The sequence below is a fragment of the Lichenostomus cassidix genome, chromosome 9 (assembly GCF_008360975.1).
Source record: "Lichenostomus cassidix isolate B80296 chromosome 9, HeHo_3.0, whole genome shotgun sequence".
NCBI classification, from domain to species: domain Eukaryota; kingdom Metazoa; phylum Chordata; class Aves; order Passeriformes; family Meliphagidae; genus Lichenostomus; species Lichenostomus cassidix.
Genome location: NC_139490.1, coordinates 10468452 through 10483715, shown reverse-complemented (window position 1 = coordinate 10483715; position 15264 = coordinate 10468452). Strand labels below are relative to the sequence as shown.

The 15264-nt window shown below is 45.6% G+C and overlaps 1 protein-coding gene across 8 annotated transcripts in view; it reads right to left on the bottom strand.

Annotated features, from left to right (window-relative positions):
* Positions 1-554: 554 nt before the first annotated feature.
* Positions 555-15264, bottom strand: part of TP63 (tumor protein p63) — a 100107-nt gene continuing 85397 nt past the window's right edge. For 7 of the 8 annotated variants that reach the window (XM_085069381.1, XM_085069382.1, XM_085069380.1 and 4 more), the window contains 4 exons: positions 6760-6917; positions 5732-5876; positions 4840-4933; positions 555-3601 (listed from right to left, as the gene is read on the bottom strand). In XM_085069381.1, coding sequence (XP_084925507.1) covers positions 3305-3601; positions 4840-4933; positions 5732-5876; positions 6760-6917 — 694 coding nt within the window. In that variant the 3' untranslated portion in view covers positions 555-3304. The remainder of the gene's footprint in view (positions 3602-4839; positions 4934-5731; positions 5877-6759; positions 6918-15264) is intronic. The other variant, XM_085069388.1, reaches the window with a different exon arrangement.

Sequence of the window (15264 nt, the reverse complement as noted above, 5' to 3'; positions counted from 1 at the left end):
TGAGGCCACTCCCATCACCTTCAGGACAGCCACCCCTCCGGCCCTGAGCTGCTCTTCCTCCAAATCCTGGGAAGAACAATTGAGATGCAAAGGAGAAGGAAATGGCTTTGCTAGAGGAGAGGATGCACAGGGTGATGCACAAAGCCTTTGGTGCAAGGCTATTTCCCAAGCATGGAGGTAAAAGGGCAGCACTGACCCTCCCTCCCTCCAGCAGGACATGGACTGTGGGGCACTACCTCATGCCCTGCTCAGAAACAAAACAAAGAAATCTGATGAAAGGGCAAGAAAGAGCCATGCCAGAGGCAGAAGACTTCAGAGTTCAACCAGAGGCTTATGGAGCTGACCTGCTGCATCTGTCAGAAAGGCAGCTGATGGATGTGTTATGACAACTTGTAACACATCCTCGTGACACGGATTCTGTGGGGACAGAAAACTGCACCCATGGGCAAAGGTGACACCAAGCCCCAGCTACTCAGAGGAAAGCACAGCAGCAAAGACTCCTGCTCATTTCTAAGGCGGCGCACAGGCAAGAAAAGTTGTTTAGGAATTCAGTGTCATTTTCAGTTTTGGCTTTTATTTTCATTCACTTCCACAACAAGGTGTTCCAAAACACACCGAGGGCTTGGTGCAGGCAACACTGTCATTGCTACAAGCATTGGCAGATTCTCAGCTCAATTAAGCCATAACACTTTGATGCATCAAAACAAAACAAAATCACAGCTCTACAGGGGAGGGTAAAAGCTACAGCAGTTCAAACTCACTTGAAGATTCCAGTTAAACAGAAGTGGGCTCCATAGTGGCATACAGTAGAAAGAAGGTTTTCACAGCATATATTTTAATCATTAGTGATGCAGCAGAAAAGCTCCATCTTGCTGCTGAGTTGAAAAGCAGATATTGAAGTTCTTGTACCCAGACTATGGGCACAGCTTTAACTGCATTAACCTTTATAGTCAGAAGCTCCCTAGTTCCTAAAAATCACGGTGTCTTTTGCATCAATGTATGTACAATACTGAAGCAGCTCAGGAGGACTACACAATGGAGATGCAAAACCTCGGAGGTGAGAAGGGCACAGCCTAACTCACCTCCAGGGACTTGTAAAGTATCTGCACTAACACTTTCCCCACACTAACATTGCCCTGCTGAATTAATCATTGCATCAAGTCAAGAGCAGGATGACTCGCTTCTTTTGTACCATACAGAAAAAAAAAAAATAAAGAGATATAGTAAGTTCTCACACTGAGCATGTTAAATATTTTGAAATCTAGGACACTGCTCTTTGAAGTGTTAAAAAATAAAATGATAAAACAGGCTTTCAGTACCTGCCCCCTCCCCCCTCAACTGCAAAGTAACACAGGAATCTCAGTATGAAAAATACAAATATATTCATCCAGTGACTAGCTGTTTGTTACACGGTATACTGTAAGCATTTTGCATAAAAATAATAATTAAAAAACAGAAAAACAAACAACATTTTATTGTGGTTCTGTCAGACCCAGTAGCCCAAGAAGAAATAAAAATTGTCATATGCTGTAGGAAAACAAAAATTACACATACAAAAAAAATTTTATATACAGATTTTACAGTGTAACCATTGGGCATTACCATTTATAGGTAACCAAAACAGGCTTGCACAGCTACCAAAAGGCAGTCTTTGAATGTAACACAGACCTGGCACAACAGACAGATGGAAGATGCTAACCATACTGGACTTAAATGAAATATGTGGCACAGAGTAGGGCTCACAAAACAGCCCCTGTATTGAAACGAGACCATTCAGCTGTAGCAAGGTAGGATAACAAGTCATTTAAGCTGCTTTTTTCATCTTTCCCCAACCAAAAAATAAAATAAAAGTCAGGCTTACTGTTAAAAAGAGCAAGCCAACTTGAAAGCAGCCGTGCTGAGCCTTGCTCCTCAGCTTAGGTTTGTTTTGTATACCTTAGAGTCTCACTACCTTGGCCAATAAAGATGTGAAAACACACACTGTTCAGTTATTTGTCCACAGGACCACTGGCAGTCAGAGGAAATGCCTCAGAGCACAACTGTCGTAGAACCAATAAAGAAAAAAAACAGAGAAAAATCAATTTCTCATGTAAACATGGCTTACTGCAGTAACAACACTCATAGTACCAGGAACTGGTCCTTGTTTTAAGGCAGTCGGCAGCTCTTTTTCTAGTCTCCACTTCTAGCTGCTTGTCACTTAACCTATAACAACAAACAACAACAGGTTCCAACCTATTACAGATAAATCTAAAGACAGTTCTACTTTACTTGCGAGGAAACCAATCTAGCCTGGTCTAAACAAAAGATTGTCTGAGCTTAGGATAGCTGAAGCCCTACAAACCAGTGTGCAGCTCTTGCTCCTCCATTCAACTGGAGGCTAGGTGGGCAAATCCTTATGCTAAACTAGCCAGGCTGCGTGTGTGGCAAAGCCTAATTCTATGGCTTAAATATCAGTAGTATTACATTATGATTAAAGGCTGGGTGGGGGCAGAATTCAAGAGTGACCAGTAGCTTTATTTACACTTTGAGCCTGAAAGAAGCAAACCAGGACATACACGTGAATGTATATCCGAAACAAGGACAGACAGCAGGCTTGGTTTTTCCAGAGAAGGTGAGGGAAAAGGAAAAAGTAGGATGCAGGTGCCATAAACACTGGCCTGCCCAGCAAAGTGCATGTGCTGTCTCCGCTGGAGAATATTACACATGAACAGAGCACTCAGCTCCATGGGAAGAGGCTGTTTAAGTGCAACGTTCAGCAGACCGATTCCCATTTATTTTTCCGATAAACTGGCAGTTCAGGGTTTGGTTGCTTTGGGCTTTTTGCATTTGGTTTTGTTGTTGGGGTGGGTTTGGTTGCTTGAGGTTTTTTGGGTTTTTTGGGGTTTTTTTTGGGTGTTTAGAATTTTATTTTAACCTTCCTGCTTTTCGAAGTGGGATTGCTGGGTGAGAGAAACAAGTCTGCAGGTCAGGGCACCCACAAAGCGTGTGAGGATTCAAAAGTCAAGAAAAGAAGCCCTCTCCCCAAAGGAAAACACAAAACAAATAGGCCTTCTCAAGAAGGTCAATGGTTTTCAAGGAAATACCACCCGCCTTCCCCCTTCGCTCAGCTCTTCCCCTTGCAAGAGCTGGGGTGGAGGTTGCAGTCCAGGAGTACGACCCACACAGCACCCAGGGCATGACCTAGCAGGAGTGAGCAAGAAGGTTCCCTCCGCCCTTCATCCAGGGGTGCAGTACCAAGCAGAAGGAAGACAAATGAAGGGCTGAGCAGTTCGTGGCCGAGGCGGGGTGGAGGGAGGCGTGGCTCTCACTCCCCTTCCTCTTTGATGCGTTGCTGTTTGTTGCGCCGGGCGTCCATGTCGAAGTTGAAGTCGTTCCACTCGTCGCGGGGCGGGAAGGAGATGGTTTGCCGCAGCGTGAAGCGCACGGCGTCGATGACTCGCTCCCCGCGCGTCTCGCTCGAGCCCACGCTCACCGTGGAGGCGCCGCTGGGGGTGCGCAGCAGGTGGGGAGGGGAGGAGAAGTCATGGAGCTGCCGGTGGTCCAGGATGCCCTTCCAGATGGCATGGCGGAACTGCTCCGGGATCTTGAGGCTCACCAGATCCTGCAAGGCAAGGTGTAGGGCTTAGCAGGGCAATCCAGGAGTGGACACAGCCTCTGGGCAACCAAGAACCACTAAAGCTGCCAAAATCCAGGTGGCCTCGATGCACAGCACAAGACAAACCACTAATAGTGGAAGTAGTGGTTCACTCTGGAACGGGCATGTGTGGCCATGAGGCAGCAAGGGCCCGTTCTGAAGGCACAAAGTCTATTTTTAAGTTGCACAAAATGCTCATTCATGCATAAGACGTGGTGACCTAAAGCTAGAAGCTTAACAGGACTGCAAGACCTCCAAGACAACCTCAGGGAGATCTGCTGGCTGTCAGTGGTGGGGGTGCTGGGCTGCTGAAGGTCAATGGCTTTGAAAATTTCCATGTTTATTTCAAAGCCTGCAAAAGGGTTTTAGAATCCAAGCCTGAGCTCCAGTATTCAAAGCTCTATGTCTGACTTTATAGGAACTGCCTTAATTACTTAAACATAACCGAATTTAATAACAGACACATAACCTTAAAAAACATGTACTTTGAGGCCCCATAATTTCTGGTGCAAAACCTAATGCAACCTGCAGTGTTGCATTACCTAAACTCTGGGATACATGGTATCAGCTTCTGAAAAAATTAGCAACCAACTTTGGTTAATTTGGGTCAGCTTTTCTAATTAGAGCAGCAGCAGAAGGAAGGCAACCCACGCTAGGGAGCAAAAGCACCAAAGTCTCAGGGAAAAAAATGGGACAGCCAGCTCAGAAGAGAGCAATGGCTCTGGAGAGGAAGCAGCAGCCCTGAAGCAAAAGCCATGCAAGAGTCAAAAAGGGAAAACAACAAACAGGGATGAGATGCCAGTGGCAAGGGAAGATGATTAAGGTGAGGTTAGACAACAGAAGCAGGGAGGGAAAAATGCAGACCACTTCTGGACAGCCTACTTGTCTGCAGGCGAGTGAGGTGTAAACTGAAACCAAGCCTTGCAGAATTAACAGGCACGTGGGCTGGGCCTCTTCGGGGGCTCAAACAGAGAGAGCTGGGGAAGGGAAGGGGAGACACTCTTCCTCTGTGCCAGGCAAGGCAGTTACACTGCTGGCCCCAATTCCAGCCTCTCTTCACCTCACAACATCGCTTCTCTACGTACAACAGCCTTAAATCAATTTAATCATGTAAAAATAAAAGAGTATACTGAGTCTGAATTTCTGATCTGTTCCTAAAGCAGGGCCAAGAGTGCAAACAAAGGAAATGGTGAGGAGTTACTTACATCCATGGAGTAATGCTCAATCTGATAGATGGTGGTCAGCCCCTGGGTCGTGAAATAATCCACACAGGATGAGCAGCCCAACCTCGCTAAGAAGCTGCAGAGGAGGAAGGAAGGAAGGAGAGAGAAAATAGGATCACCCTGGCTGCAACAGCCCAAACCACAGAAAAACCAAACACTCAGCCAATCTGCAGCAACAGGAAACAAAGCTTTCACCCTTGGCTTGACCTCCTCCAAGACATCCCAGGCCAGCAAGCCACATCACTGCCACATCAAACAAATGAGGGAGTCCTTCAGCTCAGCAGCCAGCCCTCATGGCAGCATCTCGCCTTAGTCAAGAGCCAGTGCTGCACAGCCTGGGTCTTGAGGCAGGAGGGCTCACACAGACCCTCCTACCAGGTCATATCACTCAGAAGGTGGCTGAGCCCATGGCAGCCTGGTGCATGCACAAAAGGCTTCAGCAAGGCATGGGGTCTAGGGCTCAGACATATCATGCAGTTCTAATCAGCACATTCCTCCCTAAGCGTAAAGGATTCCTCATTTATAAGCAGCATTTTTCAACTGGTTTGACCTCACAAAGGCCAGAGGGGCTTCTGACCCCAGCCATGGCTTGTCAAGTGGCCAAAGGGCAAAAAAGAAAACCAAGAAATGTTTGCAAGACTGCCTGGAGCCCTCAAACTCCACCAGTCCAACAGATGCTGCATCCCTGGGCTTTCTTGCAGTCCTAATGTCTCTGTTTCTCTCTGCTGCTCAGAGGTGGGGATTTGAGGCTCAGTGCCCAGAGGGTGCCAGCCTCAGGACTACCAAGGGTCACGTGGGATCCAGTGCTCCAGGATCATTGAGGCCCCTGCTCCCTTTGGGTGGGAAATGTGCTGGGCAGCCTGCTCCCGCTCACCTGACGATGCTGCAGTCTGAGGGGTATGGAGGAGGGGGGGTGCAGTGGGACGTTGAAGGCATGGAGAGGGGAGGAGGCAGCGCCTGCGTGGGGCTCAGGCCATTCATGTCACCGGTCATGGCCATGTGGGTGCCCATCATGGGAACTGGAGGAGAGAAGAAGGAGGAGCACATTGTTACCCAGGCATGCCCAGACCTCGCCTTTGCCCCCAGCATGGCACCCCCAGCTGAAGCAGCCTGAAATCCTCTGCAAAGCTCTGCGCAGAGCAAGCTCAAGAGAAATTTCAGGCAGGGCCAAGGACCAGATGACAGACAGTCCTTCTGGAGCTCTCCCCTCACAGGAGAAAGTGCCACCGTCATGTCACCTTCCCTCCCAGACGGGCTGGGTAGAAACTCTAGCTTGCCCTGCCACAGGAGAGGAGCAGGACAGTCCCAGCAGAGTAACCTAATACAGCAGCCAAACAGCTTTGTTTTCAGAGACAGCAAGAGCACGAGAAGGGGATCAGCAACAGGTGTGGGCAAGAGTCCAGCTGTTTTGAAATAAATTAAAAAACAAAACACCAACCAAGAAAGCCCCAACAAAACTCAGCTCCCAGAACCATGTCTGTCATCCTGGATTTACAGGGCTGCTGAGCACACATCAGCAGCCAGGAGGAACAGAGCTGCAAGATGTTTCCTTTGAAATTAAGAACTGTCTTAATTGAACTGAGGGGGAAAAGTGTTGCCAACATTTGCATCTCCTCTGCTGGGAAAGGAAGAAGAAACAAGTCTCAAAAGCCAGAGGACAAAGCAGCCAGGTAGATCTGCAGCAAGAAGCAGCTCTGCTCATCCTGTGAGGCTCTGAGCAGGATGCTGAAGCCTTGCCCCATGGCACACAAGCGAGCAATATTTTTTTGGCTCTGTAGGTTCACAGTGAATTACTCCAGGCTCTCCAGCTTAACACTAGCCACTTGGAGATGCCAAGTCTCCTTGTTCAGACTAGCAGGGAGCACGCGGGGAACAGGAGAAGGAGGAATAAGAGTTTCTTACTGTTGGTTCCCATGCTGTCGGGGATGGTGGTTGGGGTCAGGGCATTGCGCTGCTGGGGGTTGATGAGCTGGCTGACCGAGGGCAACTTGTTCATGCTGTTCATTTTGCTGAGTGGTGGAGAGTTGGAGCCATACGAGGACTGCGACTGCATGGAGGTCCTGCAAACCAAGGAGATGTTAGGACAGGAATCACAGCAGCTGGCTGTTCAGAGTGTGCATCCAAGGGGCTACATGGCCACTGAAATCACTGACACCACAGGAGCGTCACAGATAAAAATCACTGGAGAATGAGTCAACAGGAAATAAATTTCTCAGATATTCTCAGCACTTAAAAAAACCCCAAAAACTGAAATACCAAAAAAAAGGAAAGCTTTACTTTTGGTTGAAACCTTTTATTTAAGAAGTGTGTATGCAAGTTTTTCAGTTTAAGAGAACGCATGGAAAGCCAGCAAACAGCTGCCAAGATTTGAAGAGTATTTTAAAGTTAAACTCTCCTCGTGGTCAAAGACTTTTTCCTAAGAACAGGAACTAAGGAAGCCATCTCAAACCATCCTAAATACCCCTAATACCCCTAAAACCTTACTGCAGAAACAATTTTCAGATTGGGTCACACTTATCATCAAAATTCCTAGTTGTTCATATAATCAGGCTGTTCTCAGGTGTATATTTAACAGCCAGAGGCTCTTTCTCAAGACAGATTCCATGTACTTTAGGGACCACTCCTGAGATGGTCAGAGCTGCTTGGGATGCCGACAGGCAGCTTTTGCTGGTGTTAAGGCAAACCTGGTATCCAAACCCCTCAGGCTGCTTGCAAAGAGGATCAGGTTCCTACTAGCACCTGACAACAGCACTAGCCTCCCTCAAGTCCATCCAACCCCAAACTCTATCCAGCACATTCTTGGAGTGGGCCAGAGAAGCTTGCCAGAGCTCCCTGCTGCCCAGCCCCGAGGGTCCCAGCTGCAATCCTGCCATGTAAGTGATCCAGACTGCCAAGACCAGGCTGCTTCTGAACGGCAGCCCAGCTCCCAGATCGAGTTACGGCTGTGGCATCCCATCTGGAGTGGGGTCTTATGTGGGATATGCAGAAAATTATCATTAAAGCCAGTCCAACAACACAATTGGCACAGCACTGCTGTGCCACAAGGGAGCAGTTTTTTTTCTCTCTGACACCAGGGGCATTTGTAGGACTGGGCAAAGATTTGGGAAATGTTTACTTCCCAAACGCAAGTACCCTCAAGCCATGGTCACCCTGCAGAGCACCCAGCACTCATATCACAGTGACCCCATGGTGAATGTCCATGGGACATTCCTATCTTATTTCCCATTGGGAAACTTGTTCCCATCTGGGTATAACTGGTTACACCAATTCCTGGGAACTGGCTTTTCTTCTATGCAAATAGAATAATTATTACTCCAAATAAGCAAAGTGTAAAAGGAAAGAAAAGGCTTATTCCTTGATAATTTATTAAAACCTTCAGCACTCAAGGTCAAGTTCCATACAATTACATTGTCTCCAGCTTCCTGCACTTTCAAGACTTGCAGTGCTGGGTGGAGAAAACATCTATGCTAACAGGCTGGAGTATCTAAGGCCCTGAAGAAATGTTACCTAATTACACAATTACAGGAGGTACAGAAGGGTGTGAACTGTCCTTTGGCAGTGAAGATGCAGGACAAGATCCAGCAAACTTCACAGACTCAAGGAAGTGGAAAGCACAAGAAGCTTCACAAATTAATATTAACAATGGCAGCAACTCCCAAGGGGAAGTGAAACCGAGCCATGAAGTTCAGACCCAACTTTCAGAGAGAAGGGAATGATTCAGATCTGAGGTTTCAATTCCCCAATTATGAAAGTTGAGTCCAGCCATGAAATTCAAGTCAGGCTAACACCACCCTTAGCCTAGAAGGCTTCTGCATTTAGGATCAGTGAGTATTTCTACTTCATGGGTTCAGGTACTTAACTGAGCTCCAGCTGAAATACACCTGAAGAATCTCTTATGGCAAAATCTGCATGATCTGCAAGTGAGGAGGTCACCATGAACACAGTAAAATTCCAAACCAAACCAACAAAAGCTTCCCAAAAGAGACTGAGTTGCATTGTTTGAGGACAGTAGAGGGCCTATCTCTGCCCTCTCCACCACCAACAGTGATCTCAACAAAGCTAAGTAGGAGACTACAAAATGCTTTGGGGATGAAAGAAAAACAAAAAACAGTCAAACACAAGCCAACCAAAGGTTTAGAAAACATTTAGAAAACAAATGCATTTAACGTATAGCTTAGGGACTGCATTATTATCTCATTCATACTCAGAGTCAAGATTAACAAAATCAAGTTCAAGGGAACAAAGCAGAAAACAATAGCATTTTTCTTTGTACCCATACTAGTTTCAACGAAGGTATTCCATCACATGAGCAGATGTTTAAAAGGCCTACAGAAAGCCATCTAGCCAAAGAAAAGTCGCAAGATAAACCAAGATGCAAAATTTTATTGAAAATTAATCTCACACATCAATATAGCAAGAGCCTTAGAAATACAAGAAAATGTTTTTGGTATTAAGCACAAGGACTACATGGTGTTTGAGGCTTCATTTAAAACATATTGCTTTTTTCCTCGATTTTTTTAAACAGATATAAGAATGTCATGCACAGTGATTTTCATTAAAATTGTACTTACTATGTCTCAAGAAAGATTAGAAGTCAGAGCATTAACATTTCTTTGATATCAATGCCAATGAAATGCATTTTAATATCAAGGTATAAGGACTTCAATTAAGAGACTATTATACTTGTTGGAACAGTCTGATACAAAAGGCACTGAGTCACATTCTGCAACTGAGTTTTCTCTCTTCAAGAGGCCATGTAATTATTTAGCAAATAACATTTGTAGTTATGCAAGCTCATATGACAGCAATCAGTCTCTCATGCTTCAAGGCATATACTGATCATCTCAAGAGGTCAGGAAGGAACTTCCTTCTTCTCCCATATAGGAACAAAGTTCAGTTCACAGGTTACCTTGTATAACTCTATGCTTTCCCAGCTCACTGGATACCAGCCCTTCACCAGAGGCAGCAAACTGCTGGGATTGACCAATTGCCTGATTGAGCAGATCAGAGTCCTCCATTCACTAGCGGAGCACACAGCCATGTAAGCAGCTTTAGTGCAAATGACATCAAAAGTTCATTCAACGCAATTGGGCAGCTCAGGCTTAGAGTTTAAGATTTTATCATAGCCCCTGTACCTATAGTTTGCTGTCCCTGAAGTCCCAGAGCTAGTCAGTGCAGAGACACACAAGTTGAATCAGAGCTGACCAGTTCTGTGTCTGCCTTTCCTTTCAGTAGCCACTCCAAGGATCACATCCTAGGTTCACACAAGGTCAACATGCTTTGACAATGGTCTTTAAAGCAAGGTTTCCCATGGGGCTCTGTAACACTGGGATGTCACTGATGTAATCCAATAATGGCACACAAGTGACACAGGTGATGCACAGTTGCACTCACCTGCTTTGCAGGCCTGTGAAGCACCTGGACATTTAAAAGCAGAGAGATGCCCTTGCTCCCCACATCCCAAAGAGCTGCTATTCTAAAGCAAACAACAGTGCATCTTTACAATCACACCAGTGGTTTGTGGGCTTAGTACCTCACTGGGAATATGGAAAGGAGGAACTCCAACAGTTACTGGGCAGACAGGACCTACAGCACAGGGACAGGGGTAGCAATAAAGACTTCCCTTACATTCCAGGTATGGGAATTTCTCAAGGCAGGCCATGGATGCAATCTGCTCTCCAAGGAATGGAGCTGTAATACAGGGAGTGGATATACATCAAGTAGTTGACACAGACTGATAAGGCCCAATTAGTCCACTTGGTTATTCCTTGAAAGGAAAAGGCTTATTTTCCTGAAGACATGGAGATGGCAAAGAAGCAATGAAAAGACTGCTGGGAAAAGGTTTTTGTTTTATCTGCAGAGGACGCACTACAAAGCAACTCAAATTGCTTTCAGCTCCAGGTATTTGATAAAAGAAAAAAGAATAGCACCTTCTAATATAACCACCTGGTAGTTGGAAAGCAAATCAAGTTACAGCTAAGATGAGCTTCACAATCATCATCCTCTTAAGTAGGACAAATCAGAAAAACTTTCCAGAAAACAACAGGATCCAAATAATTTACATTCTTGTTTAGTGGAAGTCTGAGATACTGTATTGCCCATTACAGTACAAGGGATTTCCTAGAGGTCACACCAAATGATGAACTGGAATCTCCCAGTACAAGCTGTGGATGCCTTTTATCTTCTGTTGGGCTGCCTCCTCAAACTTGCCCAGGAGCAGAGCTCCAGATACAGATCAGTGTTTCCCTGTCATGATATTTCCATAGTGCCATCCAGAAGCAGACAAAGCCAAAATCCAGGAATAAACCTTCATTGGAAGGACAGACAACAGTGCAAAGCATAATTCTTATTTCTGGGCTGTATTTACAGTTCAGATTCCCACCTCTCACAGGGAAAGGAATTACAGTGCCTTTCTTTTCCCAAATAAAAGCAAATATAAAAATAGTGACTTTGGGATCTCAAAGAACTTCCTGGAATTTCCAGGCAAGGTAAAGAGGCACTTGGTTTTGATTGGCTTCACACAAGGAACCATGGTAGAGCTGCAACTGTATGAAATAGGCACTCCTAGTGTTTAATTAGCTATTATTTATATACTTAATCCCAATTTTGGGGGCTCTTTTCCATCAGCCCTCCTCCTAACTGCTATGGTAGAGCAAGCCTTGCTAAGACATCAGAGATACCCAAAGATGGGATATGGCTCTCAAACGAGATGCTGCTTCGAGTCATCACCTGCTCAAATCCCAGCTCTGCTGCCTGGAAGCAGATGATGTGATGTTCAGAGATAAGCATCTTCTGACTGCATCAGGCTTTTTTCCCATGGTGGGTGGCCAGCAGGCCCGCTCTGAATTTGGAAGAGCCAACCTTCTCTTCACATTGCCTAACCATGAGTTTGTGAGAGCTGGATGTGCACCTGCCCCAGATAAATCCAGCACAGACTGCACTGCAGGGCACACAGGTCCCCAGCAGGGTTGATACAGCCTCCTGAGTTTCTCAAGAGATGATCCCTGGCACTTGCAACTGAGCTGTGCTCCCCAGCCACTGCTCCTGGTGTACCTTCTTCACATTTCTACTTCTTGCTGCTGTCAACATCAGAGAGCTCCTCAGAAGCAATGCCTGGGAGTGTGGCTTGAAGGACACTTCCCTATCAGCATTAGAGGCTGCTCTTCACATAAAGATGTTTGAGCAGCTCTCAGTGGGCAAAATGCCCACCCTCAACTCCCTCCTCCCTCACTGCCAGTATCCACACCCAGTGCCACACTCAATATGGCCATGTTACACCATGGCATGTCACTTGCCTGTTGATTGTTCCTCTTTTGTGACAGCCCGGGCTTGACACAGACCCCTCCCTGTCAAGCCCCACATGAACAGCTTTCAGAGCTTGACAGAAGCAATACGAGAATTTTGTCCTTGCTGAGAAAGAGTGTTCTGTGTCGGAATTGCTAAACCCAGATGCACTTCATGGACACAATTTGCAAGACCCTCTGGTTTCAGGATTAATGGACAAGGTGGACATGGCGTGAGGCCACTTGGCTGAGTCAACTGCAACATACACTGGCACTGCTTTCCTTTGAACTATAAGGCTTGGAGAGAAGGGGAAAAAGATAGCAGGGTTGATTAAAATGGTAAGACAACATCTAATAATTTCTGAATATCTGTAAGGAAAGGGAAAAGCTATTATTCCTTTTTACAGATGGGGCACGAGGGAGTTTTGGACACTCTACACCCTGAGTTGCAAAGGGACAGGACACTGGGCACACATGGATGTCATTATACTTCAACCACACATTCAACTTGTGCAGTTCAGCCCACCACTTGGATCGATCCCACAGAGTCATGAACTCCCTAAATTCAGTAAAGCTGGATCAATCCCAGCAGTGCTGGTGCAAAGTCAGCCATCCAGTCTTCTTTACAATTTTGATGTACTTTAGATCAAATCCTTTAAGGCTAGAAATAAGTGGAAACAGTTCATGATGCCAAAATAGCAGGCATTTCTACAGAAAAGAATTGATTTCTTAGCAGTGCCAGTTCATGTAATTATTACCTCTCCCTGTCCAGCAGTACAAATACATCAGATATGTGCACTATTAGTGCATGGCCAGCATTAAAACAGGCCAAATTGACTATCATAGACCATTTAAACACACATCCTCTGCTTCTATCCCCCCAGTCCATGGACACATTTTTTTAACTTAAACAAGACAAAAGGCATTTTAAAATTGAGACCTGCTCAGAGAAACCGTGCCAAGTTTCACAAATACAGAAGTAAGAAGAAAGAGTATCAACACATTACAAAAATGGGAAAAAGAAAGTTACACCATGACAGACAACACCGTGGCTTCTGACCTCACAACGCTATGGGCTACAGCTACGAGGGCTGTAGAAGTGTCTGTTGCTTTTGCAAAGTTTGAGTCCCTTCAGAAGTTTACTCTCACTATTCACTCTGCTGCTACCAGGCTGTGTATTTGCCCCACTGTTCCTAGTCCTGCCAGCCGGGCAAAGTGACCCTGCCAGCTCAGTTTATGGATATACTGATGGGTTTGGGGGGCTGGAATGTTTTAGGATGGCATCGGTCTGTTTGGGAGGGTCTCTCCTTGAGTCCGTGAGTTCACTCCTGAAGCAGGCCGAAAGGAGACTGTAAAGAAGGAACCAGAGAAAAGAAAAAGATGAATGTACAGAACCCTTTGCCAGCCACCAAGAGAGAAACAGTCATATTCCACCTTCATGATCACAGTACAGGCTTTTAAAGAAGGAAAAAGCAAATGTCTTAGCACCTACAGTGAGGGTATGTAACAGGGAGATTTAGGAAGCTGGAAAGCCCCAGGCACAAGTGAGTGCTTGGCAAGGAAGCGAAACAACCAGTTGATAGGGAAATCTGATTCTGTCCCAGTCTCATGGGTACAAATAATGCCCTGATAATGTTTCCAGTGACAGATACAAGAGGAACAAAAGCATTCAGGCAGAGGAAAAAGAAGTAGCAGCTTCCATCAAGTCCAGTTCTAATTACAATCATTTCAAAACCAGAAGCTGATGCTAGAGAGGGAGAATGGTGCATATTTGCCCTACTTATTACAGCTCAACTACTCTCATTTGAAAAGCCAAGGGGTCCTGGGGCCACCAGTTGATGCAGAGGATATTGTATCCTCAGAGCCCACAAAGCACTTCTACTTGGTTCTTTTAATCTTGGCCATTCTGTTGTGAGAACACTTTCCAGGTGCCTGGAGTTCACATGCAAGCACAGCACTACAAAACAAAACCAAATCATGCAAAAATCCACTATTAGCTTTCACACCAAAAGTGAGATTAACGAGGTAAAGGTACAAAGAGTACCTTCCCCACCAGCCCCCTTCCCACAAAGCAAGCACTGGTATCCTTGCAGCTCGCAGCTCAGCTGGAGCACTCCAGGCACAGGATAGCTCAGTTCTGTCACTGCTCACTTATGAGGTGAATTCCTTCTCATTTGGAAAATGAGCTGTGCTGCTCACTAGATTGAAAGGCAGCTCGTGGGCTGGTAGCTGCAGCCCTGATCATATGAAAGAAATGTTTGCTGGGGTATAAGATCCCATTTGGACGTAAGAGGCCTCTTCTTGGCAGCCATAGGAAGACTTTTGAAAACCCTTCAATCACAGGAGCTGGACTTGGTGTTCCTTTTGAACTTTATGGATCCCTTCCAGCTTGGTATATTCTGTGATTCTCTGCTGCAGGAAACTGAAATGCAGATAGTTCTGAAAACAGTGCTCAGCAGAGTGAAACCCACCACATGAAGTGTTTTCTAGTGAAATTCTTAAGGACTGTGCCAGTAACTCCCTGGGAATATTGATGGTAAATGTATTTCACAGCAGGGTAATGAGGAAACATTCTCTCCCCAACAAAGCACGAGCCACCTCTCATATCTCTCACAGCAGTAATCACCTGGCAAATTTATGTTTTACTCAAATCATGGTAGACTATGAAAAGGAATTTTAAATAAATGCGTGTGCTGCTGTTCAAGTATGGGCCCCAGGATTTGACAGTGAAACAGGAAGAATAGAAACTGCAAGAAAAAACACCCCACAACTTCCCACCTATGATCATGAAGGTATTTGGCATAACAGCAAGTAAGAGAAAACCATGCATAAAGGAGCAAGCAGAGAGAGGAGATGAGACAGAGAAATATTGTGGTCTGGCACAATTTGGAGCACTGCAGTATTTTGGTCATCTAGTGAGACACAAGAATTCTGACTGCCACCAGATTTGTCCTTTTTATTCCAGAATAGCAAGGCAGCTGCATCTGCTGGCCTGTCAAATGCAATGCTGGTTTGTATGCACATGAAAGGAATTATACAGTCATTTTCCAAAAGGACAGATTTATATTTTTAAAAGTACCTTTCACCATGATAATCTCAACCTTGCTCTTCCTACTCTTCAAAA